Raw genomic sequence first — 26,554 nt, 5'->3', positions numbered from 1 at the left:
TTACTATGTTTTTGTGCATCTATTACTTATATTTTTTATGATTTAGTAGTAAACCGTTATTTGCCATAGCCCGCTATAGCTTCCACTATAGCTTCTTAGCCTCGGAAAAAAATATGTCGCTATTTGCCATAGCCCGCTATTTAAAACCATAGACCCAGTGTGGGAAGGTGAAGGGACCGAGCCGGCATGGTAAAAACGTAGAATTTTCTAGACTATTTTTGAAACGCTGTTTCTAGGACGAAACATGAGACGCTGGATCTCGATCGGATGATTTTAAAAAGCCTTATGTCGTGGCACAACCAAGAGCCCGTTTTATTGGCCGTGAATCGTAGGTAGAGATTTTTTGAAGTTTGGATTTTGGATGCGGAGCACTGCGGTAGGTAGCACGCTGTCGCCATGTCGGCACTGCAGATAGCGCAGTACACATCTGTGGTCTCCATGTAAAAGTAAAAGTAAAATGGTAAAAGCCAATCCAATCTTTTGGTTAGAACCTTTTTACCGTGCTGGGTCCCAGCGGGCCTTAACGGGCCCAGTTAGTCTGGGTTTCTCAGGTCCTTGTATTCGGGCCGGCGAGGGCTTCAACCCACTCACGGGCCTTGGTTGGTGGGCCAGGATATGTAATCTCAATTCCCTCCTGAGCTTCCAGTTATATCGATTGGACTAGCTACTACTTTGACCCATGCCCTGTCTGATGATCGAGCCCAACTTCTTGAGCCTGCTTCTTCATGGGCTAACAAAGTCACTGAAAAGAGAACAAATGGACATGGACACGCAGTATTTCAGACACGCAGTATATGTGACTTGTATAATGATCCAATATTTTTTCAAAATCTCAATTAAATTCTCCCTAGTTGAATCTATACATGGATTTTTTTTTGCAAACTTGTTTGTGAGTATTTAATTCGTAATGATAAGAAAATCAAATCTACTACCATTGCTTCATAAAAATGACATTCGACAGGAAATTCTGTATCGAAAAAAATAATAATATTTACCTAAGCCCTACTAGATACTTTATTTGGTCTTTGGCACAATATTCAGCTTTGTCAAAAGTTGACAAGCTAATCATGATGACGACACCGGGCCTGTAATTCTACGACTTTTGCTTTAGCTCTTTTTCCTGCCAGAAGCAAAGCATATATGCAAAAAGGTTATACGGCGTGCACCTCATGCGTGTGCACCGTGGATTTTGGATGCCCCAGTTTCAGAAGCGCTTGCCTCATCTGAATTTCGCACAAGTGCAGATTTTGCACTGCGTACTGCAGTACAAAATGGCTACTTCAGGATTATTTCACAGATGTAGTTCGAAATTCGAACTACAATCAGCAATTTGTTTCGAACTCACAAATAGTTTTACCTGAACATAAAAAAAGTTTGGCATGTAAATACACAAAAGATTGATATTCAGGTTTAGAACTTGAATTATTATTTTGCTTCGGGGCTGAGTTCTACTGAGTACTGACACCGGCAGGAGTACACGCATCGAAGCCAAAGCTAAAGTGCCCGACTCAACACACATGAACAAAAGGACTCATGGCAACAACGATTCCACACACGAAGCCATCTGGCCAATCGAGCGGGACGCCTCGACGGATCGACCTAGCTGTCGGCGACGATGGAGCGGATGACCATGGCGTCGGCGTCCGCGGCGGCGGCGGCGGCGGCGCCAGTGACAATGGTCGCCTGGCAGAAGACGACCTTGATCTCCCCGGGCGCGCGGCAGCTCTGCGGCGTGGGCTCGACGTCGGTGGGCGTGGTCCTGGTGAGCGGGCACCGGCTCTTGAAGAACCCCGGCGGGCCGAGGCACGCGGCGCCCTCGGCGGCGCGCTGCGCGGGCGGGCAATCGCAGTTGAGGTCCACGGCGCAGCCGAGGGCCGGGCACTGCCCGCCGGCGGCGGCGTGCGGGGTGACCACGGCGGGCACGTTGAAGCCGTCCACCAGGCTGACGCTGTAGGCGGCCCGGTCCAGGTTGCCGCCGTCGTGGACGGTGACCGGCGGCGCGGCGCCCGTCCAGCACCCCGACGCCGCGGCGTCGCAGCCCGTGCGCGCGGCGACGCGGCCGGCCCAGAAGGTGGGCGGGAAGGATAGGGAGAGCAGCGCGTTGGGGTCGAGGCGCGCCGTGTTGTCGGAGATGGAGGGAAGGCCCGAGTTGGGGGTGACCAGCGGCCAGACCGGGTGCGGGCAGAGGTTGTGGATCGTCAGCGTGGTCGCCATCGAGGCGCCGGCGGCGGCGGCGAGGAGGACCGCGACGAAGGTGAGGGCTCCGGCCATGGCCTTGGCAAAGCTGGCTCGATACCCGATCGTGTCGTGACTTGCTTTTTACGAGGCGCGCGCGAGTTTGTGACGAGATGTGAGACGGGTTTGGCTGGTTTTTATAGACGAGCTTTGATGCTTCGACGTTCTAATAAAATGCATCAAAGCTATGGTGCTAAGAGTAAATAAGGAGCCATGGTTAAAGATGTACTACAGTTGAAAAGAGAGTGAAACCTTTGTTGTCTCGATGGGCAAGAGTGAGGAGTCATGAGCGTTGGTCAAAAAGAGAGGGAAAAAAAGGAGAGGAGCATGGCAGGAAACAACTTGGGGACATTGGCAAAGATAAAAGCGAGGAGCTAAGACGTCCCTTACCGGAAAAAAATCTATGCTTGAAAAACCATGTTAATACAGACGGTTTAAGACAGCGGTTCACTACTGTAATTCCCCTCAATAATAAAAGATAACAAGTAGAGGATTTTATGACACAACTTAGTACAAACCATTTAGAATGATATGCTGAACTGGAGAGGAATTCCCATTGTGCTAGGAAGAACGTGCACTATGCAGTCCCTAGTAGGGCTGTAGGGCCGCTGTTCTGCTACTCGGAGGCTAAGCAGGCGCGCGGCCAATAACCTGACGCCGTCTTGCCGGCAAAACATATCTACTAACATGATAACATCCCCATCATTGACAACAGTTGCCACAATTTTAGCAGCTCTAATGTTGCCTTGGGGTGCCAATTATCGCCAATCAATCCTTCATGCTGGCATGTGAACACTTGCACATGCCAGCAAGGTGAAGGTAGATCGAAAGACCATATCACATTCCATCATGATATTCTCATATGCTCAACAAATGATATGACATGTTGGGTAGCAGGAGGCAGAGCCCCACACCATCATAGTACAGTTCACAAATCAAACCCCCACCAACTCGCCTCTGCCACCCTGCAAAAACCACTCCACAGACCTAGTATAACTCTATGTTTCTTCACAAGCCCGGCTTCAGAGAAACCCGAATGGAGCAGCATGTATGGATTACCAAAAACAAAACTGAAAAGCAGAAATGCCCGCTGCTCCAATGACACCTGGAAATAAACTGATATGCACGCAGGAGCTAGACTTGTACAAACAGCGTGCAGTACCAGACGTGACAGGACACAAGTTTTGCCCAGGAAAAAACTTACAAAACAGACAATAATGAAATGCAAGGCAATGCAAGTGGACAAAGGGAAAAGAATGCAATCAGAAAAAAAACAAGCTACTAGCAACCAGCAGGGAGGGTATGTCTTGACATAATAATGGACTTGACCGCCCTGATTAATACAAAATAATCCTGTGACGATGTGTTCCTGCCCACTGCTGCTTACTGGATCAGCAGCAAGCAACTGGGCCTTTTCTCCCAAGTGACCATCCGACCAGAGTTCAATGCATGAGATGAATGCAGGGGAAAATTATAGGCCACAGACCATAGGCGTGCCATGCCGAGGAAACTGTCAGCATGTCAGGCAACAATAGAAGCTCATCTCACATCCAATAAGAAATGAAGGCGGCAGATGCCCTTTGCCAAAGTTAGCAGGCGGCCAACTTGAACCCTCTTTTCCCGCGGGGGCGGAAAGGATGGGCTGACGCATGTACTGATGCATGAGTTAGTGAGGACCCTCCGACTCTGCTGTAAGGATGTTGGACTTCTCCAAAGAGCAGGTCTGGACATGATGCAATCGACGACCCAGACATGATGACATGTGGATGGATGCAAGTGCAGACTCGAGACTCCTTGGGACATCAACCTGAAACTGCACGGGTGATTGCTATACTTGCCCAATCAGCTGATTCTTTCACCAAAGGATCGTCTGACGCCAAGCATTCCTCCAAAAATGCCTTGCTCGAGGCAGATTGATTGATCAAAGGGCCAGCATGGACGCCCAATGTGTCTGCCAGATCTCCCAAGACACCAATTGCAGTCTTCATCACAGTGTCATCCCTGGAAAGAAAACAATTATTATAATGAACCAGGTCACAGAACTATTACTCAAATAATGAATTAGAAAACAGAATGTTGTTTTCAGGACTTACATATCCTTGCCATTGTACAGAGCATCAAGGAACTGGAGAATATGTGGGGCGTATGGCATCAGTAGTTGTGTCTTAGGTGAACTCTTGAATCCCTGAAGAATACCAGAGTAGGCTTCCAAGATGCCATTCCTTAGCTGGTTGGTGTAGTCGAGCATTTCATCATCAGTCGCAGTGGTATGTGCTGACAGATCAGCAGCACTTTGCAGCATAGGCATGGCATAGATCAGATACTTCTCGAAGTTCTCCCCAATTGCCAGTGCAATATCACCAAAGCACGAAAATATCGGTGGTTTTACAGATCTGTGCAATTGGTTACTTGATAGGTCCTTCAAGAGCTGGGTCATGATGCCATCACAGAAGGGCAAAATTTTGTCTTCAAGTGCCCTGCACAAGTCGCCCACAACACCCACAGTAATGGCACAGACCTGGTACTCCTCAAAGTTTTGAAGTCCCATCTCCAAATACTGATAAAACTGTGTCATGTACTTTGCAAAGTTTGGACCAGCTGCATATGCCAATGCACCAATAGCAAGCATAGCCTCCTCATGAACTGTGGCGTTCCTACAAGCAAAAACTCTCAAAAACAGATCCATCATCTGATCTGCATACTGCAAGAAAGAGTACTTCGTTGATTCCATCCCTCCCAACTTTTGGATAATGACCTGCAAGCAGCCACAAAGGAGGCCCTGCAGTTCGCTCCTCTTCTCCCTCTCATCAGTTGACAGTTTTTCAGCTTCAAGAGTCTGATGGAGTTCCATCATGATGACAGGTACCAACTGCATAACAATAGGGGCTGTCTCCTCAGTGGAGCACCTGACAACTTCATTTAGAGTCTCATAAGCTGCTGTGCGCAGCCTGGACTCCCCAGCATCCTCCCTGTGAGTAACCATAAGAAGGTTCTGAACAATATCTTGAAAGAAAGGGGATAATGGTGATGCAGATCCTGCATCAACATAGCCTTGAGCAAGGAAATACAGGGCACCACATGCCTTCTCAGCCACATTAGGGACATCCTTCATGCTGTGAAGCAGCACAGTAAGTATCTGCTGACAGTTCTCAGCTGTAATGATAGGAGCAGTTTCAAGCACTGAACCATGAAGAAACTCAAAGATTCTTCCAAGAGTCCAAGCTGTTGTGTCCTTTACATGGTTACTTGGGTCCTTCATCAACGCAGACAGCATAAAGCTCAATGCAACATTTACAAGAGGAGCCAGTTTATCAGCTGATGGCCCCTCCAAGATAGATCCAAAAGCATATGTTGCAGCCTCTCTTTGCCTCCAATCAGACTTTGTTATGTTTTCCTGCACAAAAGGCATCACTAGAGGAACAATATCATCCCCAACAGTCCTTGCCACCAGGCCCAAACAAGTTCCCCCAGCCATTGCCAGATTCCAAGCACCTTCATCCAAGTCTTGGTCTTCCTCCTGCTTCAGAAGAGTCTCCAACAACATCGGCACTAATGCAGGAAGGGCCTGCTTGATAAAATAGAAGCAAGGAACATCAGAATCAGCTGTGAACTCACTACTGTACTCATCCAGAATGTCAATTTCCTCATCACATATGGAACTCCAGAATTCAATAGCCTGAAGTGCAACTGACTCCTGATCTTCCCTCACAGCCTTTGCAGTGATATTAAATATGTCCTGCATATAGGCAGCCAGCTTATCATAGTAAGTAGACGAGATAGCCACCAAACACTCAAAGGCAGCCTGCCTTATCTTGACCTCCGGAGACTGTGTTGCTTCACAAACAACTCTCATGATGTAGTCACGCTCCATGTCATTCGAGAAGTTAACCTGAGCAAAGCCCAATGCATTATACAATGCCCGTGTAGCTGCAAGCCTCACATCAGAGTTTGCCTCAGAAGCATTCATACCCTGAACAACAGCTGTAAGTATTTTATTGACTTGGTCTTGGTCAACAGCATCTGGAGAAACTTCCTCACATAAATAGCCAAGCGTCTCAAGCGTTGCCTGCTTGACATTTGGCTGGACCTGATGTATGTTTGAGAGCAATGATGCAATAAGCTCAGGCCATTGCTTCTGCGGAATCTCAATACCAGCAACCTTCGCAATAACTTGAGAAGCAGTAGATCTGGCACTTGCAACAGGAGATGTGAGTGTTTGCAGCAACAATCCTTTAATTTGCGCCTTGGCACCAGCATCCAGTGCCAGCCATCTCTGGAAAAGCTCATTCTTCCTGTGTTGCTCCTTTGCATCCAGTGCATTCTTAAGAATCAACCCAGCCAACCTCCGGCTCTCCTCAGGTTTCTCTTCATTGGCCAACTCACTTGAGAGGGATAGCAAGAATCCTGGAAGGTTTTGCTCCTGGAACTGCTTGAGGCTTTCTTCAGCATGCTTCCTGATGGCACCATCAGCAGATTGCGCACTTAAGAGAACTGGAGTAACATCAAGTGACATATTGGCTCTGTGAATACCAAAACAAGGAGGAATCAGATATATGTACATGAAAGAATTCAAGAAATAAAGCCATTTGCACCAGAAAAGAAAATTTGTCCCTTCAATATAAATTAGACTGATAAAGTGATCCATATAGTAAAACCTAACAAGGCACATCAAACTGCTCTAAGAAAAGCCAAACAAGACACACTAAATTGCTCTATAATGCAAAGTTAGAGCAAATAAGCATGTATAGAGAGCTATTATTATTAGAAATATTAATCCTAAACAGTCATACAAAGAGGAATGAAAACTGTATGCTTTACACAATAGCAATATCATGAAAACGATAGTTCATTAGTATCCACACAATTTGGAGAAATCAATCATGTCAAGACAATATGATAGACTCTTATAATATGGAATCAAGCTCCCACACGACGAACAAGAATGATCCAGTATAATTGCTGCATAAGAAGTTACAAATGTTAAAATACACTTGAGCATGAATCATATTCAGTTCGCCCCACCATAGAACGAGCTGGCACTCTAATTTCTACACAGTGTCAACTTCCCATAGCCTCCATTCTAACACAGTAACAGTGAAAAGTAGAAATAAATGAAACTAAAGCTACCCAGAAGCAAGTAAGCAAAAGATGTGTAACTAACTGGCCGCAGTAAATTTGGCGTATGACAGATTAGCGAGTGCGGTTACAGCTTAACTGGAACTACCAGAACTAATAAAAACCAATACAAGAGGTAGGGCATAATTGGTATCAACTCAATTTTTGTAATACGCTTCAAGTTTTACTTAAGAAGGCAACACGGACACACAAACAATACTAGAAGCCATGCGTTATTCATAGTTCAGAGAGCGGCAACACAACACTATAGACAGCGTGCGGGAATCCACGTGTCAGCTACACTAGAAACAATCAACCGAGCTCGAAAACACGTGCGCATCAGATTCATCGACGTATAGCACGAACGCACCCCCCCCCCCCCCCTTCCTCGCAAGCACCACGACCCACCAAACGAGTCTAAACTCCCCACACCGAGAAATCGACCAGCCAACTGCAACCGCACGAGCCAACCCAACTCAGATCTAGAACCACACGGCAAAACCGATCGCGCGCGCACACGCCTAGACCCCCGAGCACGCAAACCACCCGCCGGCGAAGCGACGGATCGAGGCGGCCGGAGCCACGGGCGAAGCGAGAGGACGGATCGGGGCGGAGATCCGGGAGCGGATCGGGGCCGGGCGCTAGATCCGACTAGGGGGGACTAGGGTTTTGACCTGGGCACTTACGTCGCTGGGCGCGTGGAGACGACCCCGAGGCGTACGGACGGAGCGGAGCTGGAGCCTTCAGCACCCCGCGGCGGGAGCGGGGAAGGGGAGCGCGGCCGCGGACCCGATCGGAGGCGCGGAGGCGCGTGGGGAGGGAGCAGAGGGGGTGGAGGCGGCGGCGGCGGCGGGGAGGGAGAGGAGGGTAGAGAGGGGGGAGGAAATCAAATAATGCGAGGAAAAGAAAAGGAGGGCATCTTTGGTGAGGTGGGAAGTGGGGAGTGGGTTGGGCGCGGGGGCGCTGGTGGCCGTCCGATCTGGGGTGGACGGTTCGGATGGGAGACGAGGGGTTTTCTTTTTGTGATCGGGTGCGGCGATTTTTTGTTTCTAATAATGGTTTCCGTGTGGGTTTGGTTATTGGGTTTTGGACGCTGCCGTGTGCCCGTGTGGTATGTGGTTTTCACAGCCGACGTTGGTTTTTTCGCGGTCGGTCTCTCCAGATTTACACATGTTATCTCTACGTTTCCTCTTCCCCTCTAGTTAACCCAACAGTATACGTGATGTTAAATGTTTTGTATATGTCTCGGTGGTAGAGAAAATACGGAAAACGAGTGTATACTCGAAACAGTGAACCTCGACTTACGCTCTTCTACACTTTGTTACGTTTTATAATTCAAATTCACATATATGTGATTTTTTGAACAAGTAGCTATGAACTTGTAAAATCACAACCTGAGAATACATTTGCGTAAACAAAACAACTAATCATATGCATCCATCTTGGTTGTCTCATGAACTTGATACATCCGATACATCCGAGTTCACTGTGGAGCTTTTTTTTAGCCCAAAGCATTTAAATTATTAGTATTGCCTTGGTACTTGTTTGTCACCGTGGAGCTTTTTCTCTAGCACAATGCGTTTGAAACATTACTGTTGTCTCGTTCTCCCGCGGTTCTAGCTAGGAAGGAATGGGAGCAACTTTATTTTACACTGTTCACACTATTAGCAATTCTTGGTTGTAGTATGTTCGATTTCATTCACGTCTACCTTACATTAATTACCACTCGTCTTGTTTGGAATCTTACAAAAATATAAATGTTTCATGGAACTATGACCATACAAAAATATAAATGCATCAGAAGCTTGTTGCGCGTCTACAATGCAGGCTTGATAACTTTGGTTAATTGTAGGATTAAAAAAAGGAAAAAAAACTATTTTAACCATACAATTATCGCCAAAGTATTATTTAAGCTATAAAACTCCACAATTAGGCATTTTTAAAATCATCCAACTATCAAAACCACTCATATTTAGCCATTTGGTCGTTTTGATAGGTGGCTTTTCTTACATGGACAACACATGACTGTGGAACCCACATGTCAGGGAGACATGTACTTTTTTTCCTCTCTCCTGTTCTCTCTCTTTCTCTTTCTCTTTCTCTCTCTTCCGCTCGTGGCCCTCGGCACCGATACATGTGGCGGTGACGGAGGCTGCTCCTGGCAGCGTCCTGTGCCACCATGGGTTTGTAGATGGAGGTGCAGCCAAGCGATAGCGTCCTGTCCTTGCGGCTCATGGGTGCATGTGGAGGCAGTGGACTGAATTTGAGCCAAAGCTTGCTGGCTTTGACCGGCCATAACTCACCTGCGGTGAGGTTTCCGGTGAGGGGGTTGGCACCAGTAGCATCTACTTGATCGAGGCGAATCATGTTTAGGTTCAACAACATGAAGAAACATGGCCGACCATGGCTGGCGGCGGGATGCGGCTCCGGTTGGCAATGAGTGACATAAACGGCCGCAGAAACAAGGTGAACACCATGGGATGTGGAGAGCACGAGCTTTAGGGAGTTACTCATGTTTGATTAAAGAGCCATTGGGCGGGGCGAAATGGTGTTTGGAGGTCGGAGTTCGACGTCGGAGTGGATATTGGGCTGCGATGGCAGTGGCGGCCTGGGGAAATCAAGATTCCCGAGCTTACCGGCAGCAGGGATCACGTTGGAGTGGCTGGGAATGAAAATGGGGAGGTGACCGAGCTTCTGGTGCAAATGATTTGAGAATCATGGAGGGAGGAAGGTGAATTTGGCCGGCGATCCGAGCCGTTCGAGTGGCCGGTCTAGTCGGAGCCAAAGGGAAGAAAGAGGAAGAGAAGAAATAGGAAAGAAAATGATAGCTGACATGCGGACCCCTGCTATATGTCATCCACATCAGCGAAACCACCTATCAAAACTGCTAGATGACCAAATGTGAATGGTTTTGATAGTTGAATGATCATACATACTCGGTGCTAGAGTTACATGGCAAAAACCAAACGCTGTCGATAATTGAATGGCTAAAAATAAATTTTTTATTACTTGAAAAAACTGGTTGATTGTGTGTATTTTGTGAAACCAACCAGGAGAGAGCTGTGCTGGACGACGACGACGATATTCACCGGGTGTCCCTATCTGGCTTCCGGAAGATGGTTAAGCGAACGATCTATAAAGCCCATTTAAGTAGAATGAGGCCCAATAACGCGCGGGAGGTGGTCGCTTTGCTCTGGTTTCCGTTCCGTTCCGTTTCGGTCGGCTGTATATATAGTAAAGCGTATATATACTCAGGTTTCTGTGCGTTTTGACTTTTTCTTTGCTTTTTGACTAGAATGAACTTTCATTTTCGACTTTTTCTGTGCTTTCCGACCAGAAATTAGAAAAACAGTATGTGCTGACTTTGAAAAACATAACAAATTCAAAGTTGAAAATTTGAATTTTTTGCGGGGCATGTGGTTCGAAGGGGGAAAGTAACGGGTGGGAACTTGAAAGAGAAGATTCAAAGTTGTGAATTCGACTTCAAAGTATAGAGTCGCCGTTGCAAAATGTATACATAAGTATATGTTCTGGTGCCTGATAGTGGAGTGTGTTTTTATTTACAGGGTTTGGTGGCTGGCAAAATACATTCAATAGATACTGCAAAGTATAGCTAACAATAGATACTACAAAATTGAACTTGAAAAATGAAGACTTCATCAGGCACTAGTGAAGCTTGTTGTTGAAGATTAATTGCTCTGCCCTGCCCTGTTTAGAATTTTTGAATGAATATGAGAGACTGAAGAAGTTGTTTAACTACTGAAACTTGTTGACCAGTAAATGATATGGAATGATAAGATTGAAGTGGATTGACAGTGCAGAAGTAGTTTGGTACTGAAAATGTTGAATGTGAGATACATAAATGTTGAAATATGTAAATAAAATTGTTGAATATAGAAAACTAAATTGTTGAACATACTAAATTTTGAGATGCAAAAGGTTACCTTCTCAAGTTACAGTAACATTTCTAAAATTTTTGCAGAGAACTTGTTGTACTTGTAAGAAAGTAATTGAAACAGCAACTTGTGGCGCAATGGTAACAGGTCAACCTGTCATAGAGCATGAAAAAATTTAAGAAAGAACAAAATAGCAAATTATTGGGAATTGGACAGTGGCTAGTTGAAAAGAATGGTACATTTGATATATTCTGCACAGCATTCCCATCATAAGTTTGCATGAACCTAAGAACGAAGATACCTGAATCATATCTGTGGAAAAAAAGAAAGGTAGCAGTACATAATTATGGTTGTTATTACTTTAGTTTAATAAATTTTCATATAATTACTATAATTTTAGAACGAAGATACCTGAATTTTTGTTTTGGAACTGGGACATATGAAGGTTGAAAGTCTCTAATATTGAAACGAATGCAACGAGGGTATGCCAAGATGAATAAACACTTGTAATTATATGTGACAGTATTAACTAGCTGCTGGTATTCTGCTGTCATATAATCTGGAATTAGTACATCAAATCTCTTCTGAATGCAATTGGCAATGATTAGAAACCATTGATGGTTGAGAACGCAAGGAATAAAAACCTACAGCAAGAGGGATAAAATCAATAGCAATATAACAGTACAAAAACTTATGAAGTACTAAGGCGATATACATACATGGTCAACATACTCAAGTCTGACACCAAGAAACAACTGTGTAAAAGATCCTTTAAAGTCATTGTGGATAAGAGAATTGTTCATTAAGAGTTCCTGAAAAAAAGAATCACATATAGAAATAACCAATTAATCTTACTGTTCCAAACATTTCTTATGAACAGAATACAAATATAGAACTGATAATTAATCAGATTTCTTACTATTGTTTTTTTGTTCATAAAGAAATAATCTTTCTTGCTGTTCAGAGTTGAACATTTTGCAAAAAGCAAACATTGCAAAAGGATTGAACCAGCAACCAGAACGCATTGACAAAGCTAGTGTTCTTTTATCAATCCACACATCATCAACTTGGAATATATGCTGACTGAAAATGATAAGATGACTGAATAAACTAATTCATAGCTTGTAGCAAAAAAATAAATTGAAAAATTTTGAGCAAACTTTAGCAGCAGCATACCTAGGTAGGTTATTGGGAATTTCAGAAGTAAATCTTTCGTAAAAGAACTTCTCAGCAGGAGTAGATGAAATGAGAGGTGTTGGAATAGGTGATTTTGAAGTCATACGGGATGCAGAGTTTGGTTCTTGATTAATCATTTCAGTGCATCGGACAAAACCAGATGAAAGATGCTGCACAAGCCTTAATTGATGATCATATTCAGCTTTAACTGCACATTCTTCATACTCCTGAGCTAGAGCAGAAGTTAAAGAATCATAGCCAGGGATATTGGGATCCTTAATTTCAGAAGGAGATGGCAAGATCTTTTCATGCTCAGGAGATTTGCAATCAGCTGTGATAAGATCGAATGATGCAGAAGGATCTATAAATTGACCACAATGAGAAGGATAAATATTTAAGTTCCTTTGCATAACATGCTGCAGACGCTGATTCAGTGAAAGACCTTCTGAACTCTTCAAATGCAAACATTTGTGATCAATTGAAGTGGAAGAAGTGGTCTTCACAGAATCAAAAAAAGACATGCTCTCATGCTTCTCTGGTACAAATGATTGTTTTTCAGAATGGATTGATGCCAACTGATAGAGAGATAATTCTGGAAATAAAGAAACAATTAATAGCAATAGGTCAGAATGGATTGAATATAGACAATAAGCATCTAATTGAGTATCTGACAAAGCAGACATTTAAATATATACCTGTTGCGGTATCTGAAATAATTGTGGTGGTATGTTCTCCAGCAATTACATTGTACAGATTTTCAATTTGCTCAGATGGATATGGAGAATTAAAATCAGATGAGATTCTGGAAGAGAGAGACTTTGTAACTTTGAAAAAATATCAGGAAAAGTATGATCAATGTCAAAACTAGAGACATCACATAAGGATGGAGGTTTGAACACAAGTTCAGTCCAACATTCTTCATTATAAAATTTGCAGATTGGATAAGCTCTACAATCTTCATCATAATCAGATTCTGATATAGTACCACTTTCAACAATGAAATCATCAGTGTCTGATATAGATTGATTTGCAAAGTCAACTACATCATTAGGGTTGCTATGTGAAGAAGAATCACATTGAAGAATGCTGGCATATTCAGAAGCATATGAAAATATGACTAGTTGAATAGCTTGAGATATTGCAATATTCATCTTGGTTGATATTTCACAAAGCCTCCTTTTGGTCTATTAGAAAAGCAACAATTATAACTAACAGTTTGAAAATTAAGACACCAAATAAACTAGAAGAAAAAGAAGGTGAAATGGCTTACTGAATCTTGCAGTTTGATGTACTGTTTTTGTGCACCAAGGTAAGGTACATCATCAAGTAATGTGTTGGATTTGCAAAAAGATGATTCCATATCATGAAATGGTGTTGAACATATATCTTTGACCTGCATACATTTTAAATTGCATAAAGGTCAAATAAAAGTTAAATGAAATGATTAAAATGAAGGAAACATAGCCAAATACATACAGGCAATCTACCAAAACGAGTTGGGAAACCGTCATAACAATCAACATTTACTAGATATGATACTGCAGTAGATGACCACAAATTCAATCTAGGACAGGTAGTACCAAATTCATTTTGAGATGACTTCAGAAATTCAAGATAACATATCTGACATAAAAAAAGAACCAACATTAGTCAGTATTAGTACTATCAGATAAGCAATGATGATCAGAACAAAAAAGTTAAAAACTAGGCATTTGGGGATGAATCAGATACATACCACAAGGGAAAAGGTGCAACCACCTAAGGCTGGTGATTTTCCAGAAGACTAGAAGGGACCAATCATAGCTCTCAATTTCATCAACATTAAGAAGTGGAGGGAAGTATCTAGCACTGGCATGTCCATGAGTTGTAGGGCATAGAAATGTAGAGAGGGCAAACAACAAGAAAGCCCGAAGAAATGAATCAGCAGGTACATCAGCAGATAGAATATCAATTAATTCTTTGATTGTAGGAGTATCACCCAAACATTTAGTATCATTTTTTATGAAAAGAGAAGCTTGAACTGTTGGTTTGCGAAGAATCTTTTGACCTCCATAAGGAATTCCAAGAATTTTATTGACAGCTAAAGCACAAAGCTTAAATGAGCATCCATTTGAAAAAACTATAGCATTTGATTCCAAATCAAAATGATTTACTATCCACGACACAAGAGCTTTAGGTGTATATGAGCAGTTCAGATTGAGAAGTTCACCAAAACCGATTTTCTGAACCAATTGTATCTGATCAGGATTTAACTTGCTAACAACTAACAGAAATGAACCGGTAGAATGGTAAGTACTATATGTCTGCAAATACAAAAAGAGTAACAACCATGAAAATAAAAATATGAGTGCATATTAGAATTAATTTTGATAAATAATCAAAATTGATTATAACAATAAATTACCTTAGATAATTTTCTCAAACCTGGCAACATTGAAAAGTCAAAGGAAGGTTCACTACTTGACCTTTTTGAACCTGATGACATACTGCAAAGAATATAAACTCTCAAATTAAAAATATTGAACACTCTGAGTTGGAATGTATGTCAAACTAAAACGCTAAGTTGCATAACTATAAAACAAAATCATAATTGAAGTATAACTTTTAATTAATTTGGCACTGAACATGTGTGTGAAACTAATAGGATAAGTTGGAATTTTCTGTTAAAACAAAATGAAGTTTATAATTGCAACTAACACTTGGAGGCCAAATTATAAAACAAACAGTACTGTAGATATGAGTTGTTACTACAGCTAAGGTAAACTACACTAGATCCATGGAGTTCACAATTTGAGTTCACAGCAACAACACACGAAACAACTTAATTGACAGCAGGAACACACAGAGCCATTGATTTGATCGCAGGATCACACAAACCAGGGGCATTTCTGTACTTGCGGATCACAGTGAACGGAGAGGGATTTTAACGAAACAAACATGGAGCAGATAAAATGAAATAAGAGTCAAATCGAGAAAAAAACGGAGGAGGATAGTTGCGGATCTAGCATGATTGAAGATGGAAACAATAATTTCATTGATTTGATTGCAGAATGAAGATTGAGGCAGCGATAGATCAAACCTAGCCATGTCGCCTCTGCTGTACTACGCGCTCCACCACGGAAAAGAAAGAAATGGGGAAAGTGAACTTGACGTGGCTGTAGAAGTTGGCCTCTTGTATTATGTGTCTGTCTGGTGGACCCAACTTAAAAAGAAAAGAAAAGATTTCTTCTACTACAAGTAAAAAAGGGGCACATGAATCCTAACAGAACCCAGCCTCGCGCTGGCGGGGAAAAATCCCCCAAGAAATTGCGATTCCACTACTACTCCACGCGATTCAATAATCCAGTGTATAGGCAAGGGAGAAAAGCAAATCTACATCCCCATGGCATCATCTATTGGAGCATGGGGGAGGGATGGAGCGCCAACAACCAGGAAAGCCCCAACAAAGGTAAAGAGATTCCGCTGCACAAATAGCAACTTGATTTTCGTTGATTTGTAAGAAGTTTAGATGAGATTGTTAACAAAAATTCATTGAGGTTGAGTAGAATTGGAGTAGAAATTGATCATCAGTGTAGTTTGTAAATACTGAAGGAACTGATTGATTTTAATGGAATACTGTAGGAACTGATTGAATATCATGTAAACTGTAACACCTCCTTTGATAATGATTAATTTGCAGGAATGGGAGAAGCCTGTTTCACTATTCCCATCTTTTGCTTCTATTAATATACAAGAAATACAGAGAAGGTTGAAGGACAAAGCAGATGAACTAAAGAAAAAAGTGACCGAGGTAATAAAAGTATTAGGATTTCTTTTGCAACATGTATGCAAACAATACACAAAGATGAACTAATCTTTTATAAATGCAGGTTGCTGAAAATGCCGAGCAAAATACTTTGGAAGTAGAGAGAATACTACCAGTTACACAAAATTCTGCACAGGAAGTTCAGGTGCCATTAAGATAATACAACACTCATAATTTCCATTAGAGTACAACATAGTACCAATTATACAAAATTCTGCACAGGAAGTTCAGGTGTCATTAAAATAATATAGTACTCATAATTTCCATTAGAGTAGAGAATATATTTTGCCAACACTGTTAATTAAAGTAATGTTGGCGAAAAAAATGCAGACTGATACTTCACAAACAATAGAGAGGATGACAGTCCCAAGATCTGCAATGGGATCTTTTGCTTCAGTTAATATAGAAGAATAGGATATCTTTTCTGATATATATACAAACACTGCAGAAAAATGAACTAAACTTTTATATTTGTAGGTTGCTGGAAGTGCAAAGCAAAAGCATACTTCAAAGACAGATAGAATGGTATTAGTTTTACAAGATTCTGCAGAAGAACTTCAGGTGCCTTTAAGATAGTATAGAAATCATAATGTTCATTGGAGTAGAACATATATTTTGTCAGCACTATTAATTAAACTAATGTGGACAAAAAAATGCAGGCTGATACTTCTCGAAGAAGAGGGGAGATCACAGTTACAAGATCTGCAATGGGAGAGCAAAATGAAATGGATATAGATATCATGCAAAATTTTGGGGAGAATACATTATTTGATTCCACTACGAGAAAGGTAAAAAAAACTTGTTTAAAAATGCATGGTTGTAATGTGTTTGGTACATCTGCGCGTGTTCATGATGATATAAATCTTTTGTGAATAAGATTTGATTGTTTTACCATATTTTTACAAAATCAATATAAATATGCAGGAACTCATAATCAATCAGAGGACTGAAATGCAAGCAAGCAGTGTGAAGGAAACAATTGTTCTAGAAGAGTGTAACCAAGATGCAGCATCACATGACTTGGAAATGGATAGAAATGTTGAGGAAGAGGACAGATCAAAAAGTATTGAAGAAGTAGAAATTGAAGATGATGTTGGCTCAGATGATGAAGCAACAATATCTAAAAACCAAGACTATATATTCCCAACTCCTGAAGAAGTGGAAAAATGTGCTAAACCTTGTGTTGGAATGAGATTCCAAAGTCTTACTGAAGCACAAAGATATCTCAATGTACATGGTCTTCTAAATAGATATGCAATCAGGAAGGGTACAAACTATTTGAAGAAGACATACCATCTAGAATGTAATAGAAGTGGGAAGGCAAAAGTTATGGAAAACCCACAAAGGATTAGAAGGATGAATTATATTGTGAAAATAGATTGCAAGATGAAGGTTATAGTAAAACTGATAAATGGACAGTGAGTCTTTACAAAAGTAGACACAGTGCATAATCACAATGTGGTATCCAGTCCATCTCTGACAAAAATTTTCTTAAATCATAAAAGAATGACTGATGATGAAAAGGCCTTCTCCAAGATTTTGCAAGATGCAAGAATTAAACCAATGAAGATAATGGCAATATTCAGAGAGTTGAAGGGCACTTTCAGGAATGTTTTTTTCAATGCAAGGAACTTGGACAACTTGAAGCAGAAAGAAAGGATCAAAACAAGAAATTCAGACATTGAAGCAACAGTAAACTATTTGAAGAAAGTACATATTGAAAGTCCTGGTTTCTATTATACCATGAGAGTAGATGAGGAAAACAGAGTGAAAAGTATATTCTGGACTGATGCTAGAGGCAAAATGGACTATGAGTTATATGGAGACTTTATATCATTTGATACAACTTTTAGTACAAACAAATACAACATGTCTTTTGCACCAATAGTGGGGATAAATGGGCATGCAAAGAATGTTATATTTGGCTGTGCACTACTTGAAGATCAAACTGCTGAAACTTTCGAGTGGGTGTTCAAAACTTTTGTGGAAACCATGAATGGAAAGAAACCCAAGATAATCATGACTGACCAAGATGCAGCGATGAAAAAAGCAATTGCAGATTTCATGCCAGATGTGATTCATAGGTTATGCATATGGCACATAATAAAGAATATTCTTGAAAAGTGTGGATCCTTCATGAGCCAAAAGCATAGAGAAGGCATGGAAAAGAAACGGAACGAATTAATTTATGATTCACTCAGTGTTTTAGAATTTGAGAGTGGATGGCAACAAATGCTAAAAGATTATGATGCAGAAAAAATGAACACCTACAAACCATGTACAGGTTGAGAAAATGTGGATCCCAGTATATTTCAAGGAAGTGTTGTGTCCATTCATTCATTCTACTTCAAGGAGTGAGAGCACAAATTCATACTTCAAGGATTATGTGATTCCTAAAGATACAATAGAGAATTTCATGAGGCAATTTCAAATAATACAAGAAGCTAGTATGAACAAAGAGGCTGAGAAAAGATTTACAAGTTTAGTGAAAGAACCCACCTATTGCACACATCAGTGGATTGAAAGGCAAGCAGCAAAACTTTACAACAGGGACATTTTTGTGAAGTTTCAAACAAAGCTATTCAACGCAACTGCATTTTCAGTTATGGAGCTCATAAAAGATCACCAATATGCAGTCATAAAGAACTCTTACTATCACAACCCAGAGTTTTGGAAGGACAAGTTCATTATAGAAGTTGACAAAGCAAAACAAGAGTTTAATTGTGAATGTAACAAGCTAAAAAGGGATGGTATGGTTTGCTGCCATATTCTGAGATTATTCACCCAATTAGGAATCCATAAGCTACCTGATCAATGTATCAACCGGAGATGGACAAAAAATTACAGAGAAGAAGAGATTGAGAAGCAGAAAAAAGAATGCACTAAAGAAATAGGGTGCAGCAAAGCTCAAAAGGCAATTAGATATGCTATGGTAAACAACAAAATAACAGCTATATGGACAGATATTTGTAACAATGGAGCTGAAAGCAAAGAACTTCTTGAGGAGTTAGATAAATTCCATGAAAGAATTTTGAAAAGAAAGCTGAATACTGACCAAGAAGCAGCTGAGGAAGAAGCAATGGAGCAGAGGCAATTGAAAGATCCAGCAGTTGGAGATGGCAAATCTGTACAGAAAGGGAACCGAATGAAACATCCTGCAGAACCTATCATAAAAGAGAAAAAAAATGCAAGCAAGAAAAAGAAGAAGCTGTAGATGAACGAGACAGAGAAGAGTTACACAGTACATTTGATATTGAATTGAAAACTAAGTATTTTATTATAACGTCACTGTTACTAAAAATACTGTAGAATCATATTATGTAATTATGTTGAAGTGAAATATTATTAAATGTTGATCTACAATTTTGAGAATGGTAATCACTGTTATTACTAGTTGATTTTGAATGGTATTACATTTGATCTGCAATTATTACTACTTGATGGTTTTGAATGGTATTCCATGTACAGTTGAACAGAGTAGTAAAGAAATGTGAACAGTGCAACAATGTATTTGTTGGTATTAAAATATGTATATGTTGAAACAAATGACCAACAAAGTTGATACAATAAAATATAAATGTTGACTTGCAAGTATAAAAATGTTGATAACTTAAATATTGAAGAATTGGAGTTGAAAATCTTGTTGCGAAGTAGTTTTAAGATGATTTTCATAGACATAAACTTTTTAAAAAATGAATCCAGTTTATTTAAAAAAATATTGTCGCACATGAACTGAATAGTTGAATGTCATGTATGCAAATGTTGAATTGGCTGCATTTAAATGTTGAAGTAAAAAGACGAATTTGTTGACATAGACAAGGCATATGAGTAGGAGGTCTTGAAGCATAGGATTTATCCCAGAGCAAACATAGTCAAAGCATCTGGTAAAAAGGAAATGTTGTACGTCTTACATCACCAGTAGCAGTCACAAGGAACATAACATGTAGTGGAAAATATTTACAAAACATAACACCGAGTTACAGTGTTGAAAATTACCACCCTAACCGAAAGTAGATTTCAGCCTATACTACTACTAAAACTTAGAAGGGCGACAAACTATTCTTTAGAAAGAATATAAGACTTGGTAGGACATGGCTTCATGATATCTTCAGCAGCTTTGCTCAGTGAAGAGTGGAATATCTTGTATGCAACAATTTTCCGATACTGCGATATATTAGCCTGAAACCAGAAATATAAATTTGTATGAAACATCAAATCCATGAAATTTTAGCAGTCATGTAAACATTTGAAGTAGTGACAAACCTGCTCAAAATCTCTAACAATTAAACCATCAAAAGTGTCCATGTAAAGAATGCAATAGAATCCACAATCAAGACTAACAGTTCGCCGAGTTTCATTACTGTAATGAAAAAAAAGTCAAATGTATAAGTAACACTAGAAGTTATTGAAAAGATGACAAATTAAAGAAATACAATTATTTAATACATACACCACAGCTTCGTAAGGATAGTTGGCAGGTGAGTATGATTTGAAATGATTGAATCCTACATTGAAAACATTTGCTTCCAAACAAAGAGTTGAAAAATTGGTTGCCTGAAATAAAAAATTGTTTTAGCAAAATAGATTGGATAGATATGAAAGGGAAAAGTTGCTAACAAATGGTAGTAATGGAAAACATACCAAGTTTTTGAGGATACGCTCAATGTCTTGTTTTGAAGTCATTTTGACAGAGTCAAAAAAGTTCAGTGTTTTGTAAAGGAGATGAACACAAATTAAAACCCAATGACGCTGGATGATCACTGGAAAGAAAATCTGAAAAATGATAATAAAATAAATTATAGACCAATACATGTAGATCCAAAAAAAGTAGATCAAATTATGTTTTAATACAATTATATAGTTAGAACAATACTAACCATGTCTGCAGTGTTTATACTAAGAAGTTGATGCTCTTTCTTTAATTCGTCAATGCAGACTCTGGTTTCAAAAGCAGCAGGACTAACAAGCAAATTTTTCTATTAAAATAAAAAGAGAAAATTATGTTAAGAACACATAGAAGAAATATGTAGAATGGATAAAGAAAGAAAACAGTATACCCCAAGGAAAGGAGATAGTGCAATTTTCTTTCGATCAGACTTATCAAATAGATACTTCCTTGGAGTACAAAAATCAACCAAAACCACGAAACCCTAACAGCACACTTCGGTCGATCCAAAAATAACCTAACGAAAACGAGTCGAAAATCAACCAAAACCACGATGCAGGGGGATGAAACGAAGAAGACGAATAATCGAAGGAGCACAGACGATTTACTTACTGCAGCAAAACCGTCGCAACTACAACAAATTCATAGATCCGCCGAGGAGAATCCCCAACGAACGAAACCCTAATAGCACACCTCGATCGCCTCCTCGTTCGCCTCCTCGACGAACACGAATCGGAGTTCGAAACAGAACGGGAACGGAGAAAACGGCGAAAGGATAAAGAGTCTGGGCACCGGACCTGGTAACAAAATCGAACAGTCGAAATAGGCTGCACGAATCTCAAACACCGGAAGATGATTAGAAAAAAAACTTCCGGAAGATATATAGGTTCCACGATATTCACCGACTCGACCTTGGGCAAATTGGTGGCCCATTTTGAAAGGAACGATCGGCCCGGCAGCAGTTTTTTTATTTTTATATTTTATATTTTCGCTTTTTACAAAAATATATTTTCGATTTGGAAATTTACCGGAATATACCCGGCCGCCCGGCAGCGGGGCGGCCGGGACCTGGCCGCCCGACTGCCGGGTGGCAGGGGCTTATCCGCAAAAAAAAGATGAAAAAAAATTGCAGACAGGTCCCTGGGGACCGGCCGCCCAGCAGCGGGGCGGCCGGCCCCCCAGGCCGCCCGGCTGCGGGGCGGCCGGCCCCCCACCCCTATATAAGGTGTTGGCTGCCCCTCACCCCCTCATTTGCCTTGCTAAAAATCCAGAAAAAAGAAAAGAGAGGGAGGGAGGGAGAGGAGGGGTGAGGGAGAGGCAAAGCGGCGAAGCCCTGTCGGATTTTCAAGCCGGCGACTTTAGGTAACTAAAATTTTCTACATTTTATAAATAGATTATGTTGTAATTATTTTTTTGAAATAGTAGATTAGCAATCAGTTCAATTATTGTTAGGAGTGATTAGTGGTACATTTAGATGCAGTTACTTGTAGTGATTAGCGTTGATATAGTATATTTAGTGTTAGATTTAGTATTAGAAAATACTAGAAAATTGTTAGAGAAGTATTAGAAAGTCTTAAAAATTGGAAGATAATATTTAAAATTTTTAGAAAATGTTAGAAAATTTTAGAAAATTTTAGAAAATGTTAGAAATTTTTTTAGAAAATGTTAGAAAATAGTTTAGGAATCAGTTTAATTATTATTAGGAGTGATTAGTGGTACATTTAGGTGTAGTTACTGATAATGATTAGCATTGATATAGTATATTAGCAATCTGATTGCTCACTTGTGATTGCCAGGGCTCAACACCATGGCATCCTTAGGATCCACCTACATTCCATGGAATAAGGTGACGGAAACAGTCCCCCAAGGAGTCCAGGTGCCTATGTGTTTTTGCGGATCCTTGTGCAAACTAATGAAATCAAGGGTTTTGGGGGACGACTTTGGCAAGAGATTCTTCATGTGCGATAATTACGAGTACGACCCGCCCAAGCATTACGGCAAGGACCGAGCAAAGGTACTACAAAACACTATCAGAGTTTGTCACTTTCAGATCTAGTAATGACTTCTAACATGATTTGGGGAAAGACTCCACCGCCTCTATGTGATTTCGTGCAGTGGTTAGACACCGAGCAATCTCAGCAGGATAAGGACCACATGGAGCGTCAAGCAAGGTGGGCTGCACAAAGGTGGCAACGAATGCTGCATGAAGAACAGATGGAGGAGAAGCACAAGAAAAACCAGGAAGAGATTCAGAAGAGGATTGCAGAAGTGGAACGTCAGAAGGCAGAGAAACGTGAAGCTGATAGGGAGAGGAAGCGAGAGAGGGCCCGCCGTGCTAAGTAAGCAGGGCATGAAGCTATTAGGAAGGGAAAATATCCCCGGTGCGCTCAGTAAAGCACCACCATGTAATCCCGGCATTTTACATTTCCTAAGACATGTTAGGTTTACTCACAACACGAGGTTATCGTGTTGCACATACCATGCTTTTAATTGTTCAAGTATCTAGTAGTACGAACGACTTAGGCCTCTGCTTTGTAATCGTAGCATTGTTTACAAAACTGTATTGCAAACCGAAAATTTATAATTCGTAACTACCCTTCTATTTTCAGTACACTACATTCAGTGAGCAATATAATTGAACCAACCTACACATTTAGAACTACAACCAAGAAATCTTACTACACAAATACCTTCATAATATTACATGCTACAATCTGGTGCAAATACATATCCATACATAACGAAATGTAATTATCACATACAGGTCGGAATACATATCCATACATCTGGCTCAAATACATATGCACACATAACGAAATCTAGACGCGACGGGCTCCAAAATCCGGAGGCAATCCATCGGTGGGATTTCCAGAAGGTCCAACCTCAGCACCAGCATTATCTTCTTGCATTTTATGGCACTTCTTGTAAGTGTGACCATCTGCTCCACACAGGTTGCATCTTTTTTTCATCTTTCCTGCCTCAGTCTCATCCATTCCGTTACGGATACGAAGTGTCTGCCGTCGACCTACCCCTCTCCTAGCATTTGGATTGGGAATGTACATTGGAGAGATATTTGGTGTAGTTAATGATCCCAGACTGCCTATGCCATATATCTCATGGCCCCAAGTGTACACATCGGTTTCTTTTCTGTAATATTGTGAAACAAAAACCCCAGGATCCAACCCAGATTCTGAACATGCCGCAATGACATGGAAGCATGGTAAGTGAAGAAGTTGTGGCTTCTTGCATCTACAAAAAACCTTGCCTTCCGGCGTTATCAAGCAATCCTGAACGACCCTTTGTCTGCGGACACCCTGCCCTGTCCTGTCCTTGCATGAAACCTCAAACCTTTGATCCTTTATGCCCATGGAGACCACTCTGTGATATTGAGCCTTTTCAATCTTTTCTTTCATGTAGTTAGTGATCCTATTACAAAAAATCACACCTGGATCATTAAGTAAGACAGCAGCTGCCTGGTACCGCTCTCTGAAGTACCTTGTGCATCCGTACATGATGAATTCAACTATGACAACAAGAGGAAATCCACGAACATGACGCATTACCATATTGTAACACTCTGCGTGGTTGGTTGTCTCGATCCCATATCGACGACCACCAGTGTCGTATAGAATTGACCACTTCTCCTTAGGTGCATCATTAATCCACTGTGTGAAAGGTCCGCCGCTAGAACGTCTCCGGCTGGAGGTTGAGGCTTGTTCCTTTAGCAGCTCGGCGCACATGTTATCTAGCGCCTGCCACAATGCATCAAACTTCCGCAGCTGATTCTGAGTGCACAATCTCTTGAACAAATTCATAAGTTCCTTATTCTTGAAGCGCTCATAAAAGTTTGCACCCATATGCCTTATGCACCACCTACTCACAACATCTGGCCATAGAGGAGGCTGTCCTCGACTTCCTTCATGTAGTTGCCTTATTGCTGCTAGAAGACCAGCATGTCTGTCACTGATGAGGCAAACATCAGGTCTTCCAGCAACAACGTGAATCTTCACACGTTCAAGGAACCAGTACCAGCTCTCTGTGTTCACATTCTCACCAAAAGCAAAGGCGATGGGTACCACCTGCTTGTTGCAATCAACTCCAATCGCTGTCAGTATTGTCCCCTTATATCTTCCTGTCAAAAATGTGCCGTCAATACATAGAACAGGAAGACAATACATAAATGCCCTCACACATGCACCAAGGCAGAAGAAAGCACGAAGCAGAAACCCAGGTCCCCTATCTAAACTCGGTATAATGTAGGTATCAGCCGCGCTTCCAGGATTTCTCTGCACAATTGCTGACAGCATGTGAGGCAGGTTATCATATGATGCCTCATATGTGCCAAATCTCATCTCAAACACCTTTTGTTTTGCCCGCCAAGCCTTTGCATAGCTGATTTTGTATTGAAAACGGTCGTCGATGTCCCTAATTATCAATTTTGGCTCATAATCAATTTTGTCCAGAATCACCCCATACATCTTCTTGGCAACGAAAGTGGATGTGATGTTACGGTGAGTTTGAGCAACAGCAGTTAATCTATATGTATGTGGTGTAATAATTGAACACTCCCAATGTGTCTTGTACTTGCCCTTGTAGGCATGTACTCGCCATGTACAATCGTCATTGACACACTTCACCTTCATATTCTTTGCTGCTAGACTTCACAACTCTGAATTTCTTCCTCAACGATATAGCCCAAAGCTTCACAGCATCTTTCACAGCTTCAATGCTAGGATACTTTGCCCCCCCTGCACAACCTCATTCTCTCTGTATTCGTACTCATTACTCCTAATATCCTGTATCACTGGATTTCCAAAACCCTTGCCTCGCCATTCACCTAGCAACGGGTAGTCCTCATCGTCTGATGAGTCCCCACATTCTTCCATCATTCGAGCCTCTTGGTCTTCATTCTGTACAGCTTCCACTATTCCAGGTATCCGCTCTCCCTCATCAGCTAAACCTTGCGGCTCAGGTTGAATGACATGCACGTTCTGATCTTCTTTTTCTCCTATCTGATCAGCTATACCTTGCGGCTCAGCTTCTGTGACATGCATGTTCTGATCAACATTTTCTTGTTCCACTGCTTGGTTCATATGAGATGATGTACTTGTTGATCCTTCACCGAAATGGGCTGCCTTCTGGTGAATCTGAATTAGCATTGCAAGAGGCCACCCGCGGTCAAGAGCTGCTTGCATGTAAGTCTGCCATTCTTCGGTGTTTGCTATAAGCATCAACTCCCAGAAATCCCCTTCAGTTCCCCAATTTGTCACAGTCTGAACGGTTAGGAAATGAGTGTTTGGATTCACATTGAATATCTCGTGAAGCCATTTGCGTATGGAACCAAAACTCCTCTCTAAGGGTTTATCTATTCCGCACTCTCTTCGTTCAAAAGCTGATAGATCTACTACATACGCATCATGAAAAATATATCCGTCACCATATTGAACTTAAAAACGAAGCTTGCTCGACATATCTGGACACACAATCATGATATTAAATTGAGTGCTAATCTACTGTTTTAACAAAAATAATTACAACAAAAATAATTGATCGACATATCTGGACACACAATCATGATATTTGTAAAGCGTTGAAGAATTTTGGTTACCTGCAGTCGCCGGCTCGAAAATCCGGCAGGGCTTCGTCTCTCTCCCTCCCTCT

The 26,554-nt window shown here is 41.2% G+C and overlaps 2 protein-coding genes across 3 annotated transcripts; both read right to left on the bottom strand.

The window, feature by feature from the left end:
• Positions 1–1,382: 1,382 nt before the first annotated feature.
• Positions 1,383–2,392, bottom strand: LOC120666512 (osmotin-like protein). Its single transcript, XM_039946370.1, has one exon. It carries the CDS (start codon positions 2,269–2,271, stop codon positions 1,600–1,602), a length of 672 nt encoding a protein of 223 aa, XP_039802304.1. The 5' UTR covers positions 2,272–2,392; the 3' UTR covers positions 1,383–1,599.
• A 685-nt stretch (positions 2,393–3,077) lies between these two features.
• Positions 3,078–8,267, bottom strand: LOC120666511 (importin subunit beta-1-like). 2 transcript variants are annotated; one of them, XM_039946367.1, is made up of 3 exons: positions 8,037–8,267; positions 4,329–6,755; positions 3,078–4,236 (listed from the first exon to the last, which is right to left on the bottom strand). In XM_039946367.1, exons 2-3 carry the CDS (start codon positions 6,746–6,748, stop codon positions 4,038–4,040), a joined length of 2,619 nt encoding a protein of 872 aa, XP_039802301.1. In that variant the 5' UTR covers positions 6,749–6,755; positions 8,037–8,267; the 3' UTR covers positions 3,078–4,037. The 2 variants fall into 2 exon arrangements, with proteins under 2 accessions (XP_039802301.1, XP_039802302.1); XM_039946368.1 differs by having other exon boundaries at positions 3,097–4,236; positions 8,025–8,247.
• Between the last annotated feature and the right edge of the window lie 18,287 nt (positions 8,268–26,554).

This window comes from Panicum virgatum, chromosome 3N, assembly GCF_016808335.1.
Source record: "Panicum virgatum strain AP13 chromosome 3N, P.virgatum_v5, whole genome shotgun sequence".
Taxonomy (NCBI): domain Eukaryota; kingdom Viridiplantae; phylum Streptophyta; class Magnoliopsida; order Poales; family Poaceae; genus Panicum; species Panicum virgatum.
The sequence above is the reverse complement of the archived record's forward strand: the minus strand, read 5'-3'. Positions and strand labels throughout refer to the sequence as shown.